The sequence below is a fragment of the Pyxicephalus adspersus genome, chromosome 4, assembly GCF_032062135.1.
Source record: "Pyxicephalus adspersus chromosome 4, UCB_Pads_2.0, whole genome shotgun sequence".
NCBI lineage: Eukaryota > Metazoa > Chordata > Amphibia > Anura > Pyxicephalidae > Pyxicephalus > Pyxicephalus adspersus.
In genome coordinates, this window is record NC_092861.1 from 41942796 (window position 1) to 41943733 (window position 938).

Consider the following 938-nt stretch of genomic DNA (forward strand, 5'->3'; position numbering starts at 1 on the left):
AAACATTAGGTGGGCTAACTTAGAAAAGTCTTTGTAAATTTAGAAAATTTGTCACATATTGAGATTACTTTTCATCATCCTTTTTTCTTTTTTTTTTAGGTTAGTGATCTTTCATTCCATGACTCTCTGGCCACTTTTATAGCTGTCCTAATATCAAGGCACTGCTTTTCACTTGAAGATGTGGTACAACATGTCGCTCTTCCCTCTCTCCTTGCAGCAGGTACTATATCTTACTTCTAAAACTGTAGAGCTTTGCAAATACACAATTGTTTTTCCAGGCAGATATTTTATATAGTTATGAATTAATTACTAAACATTATGGGCTCTGTATATGAAACAAGGAATCTGACATCAATCTCCTCCAATCATTCCCTGGTGTGAATCAGTTAATGCCATTCTAACACATGGACCTGGTTGATTCACATGTGGGAATGTATGGTTAAAATAAAGACCTAAAGGTGTTCTTACATACAGTTTGCTAAACGGCTTTTGATATCAAACTTGAAACTTTAAACTGAAACATGAGCAATACGTTTTGAAAAAGAATAGACAGCATTACCAGCCTTTATTGGTGTGCTGCTATTTCCTCACTGTTTAATTACAGCCTGGAGTAGGTCTTAGATCTAAATGTATGCCTGTTAATATTGACTAGTACTCCCTACTAGTTATTTCTCTTTTGCTTCAAAATTCCCTGTATAGCTTGTTGCTTCCTTTCAGTATTGCATTAGATTGGTAGAATCTACCCTCCAGGTGGTTTGCAAGCCAAGGCTCAAAAATGTAGTCCTGGCTCAAATCCCTGCCACAGGAGGGCACTTTCTGCAAATTAAGAACATACCACACTAGTGATCCTATTGCCAGGGAAAATGTGATATTGACTGGCTTATTAGAAAATGCATAGAGGACACATATCTACTTTCACACCCAGGTGGGCAAGAGAA

At 37.0% G+C, this 938-nt stretch overlaps 1 protein-coding gene across 1 annotated transcript in view; it reads left to right on the forward strand.

Moving 5' to 3' along the window:
- MED12L (mediator complex subunit 12L) overlaps positions 1-938 on the forward strand; it is a 203543-nt gene that overhangs the window by 165410 nt on the left and 37195 nt on the right. The window contains exons 25-26 of the mRNA XM_072410136.1: positions 100-220; positions 700-702. Of these exons, the coding sequence (XP_072266237.1) occupies positions 100-220; positions 700-702 (124 nt within the window). The remainder of the gene's footprint in view (positions 1-99; positions 221-699; positions 703-938) is intronic.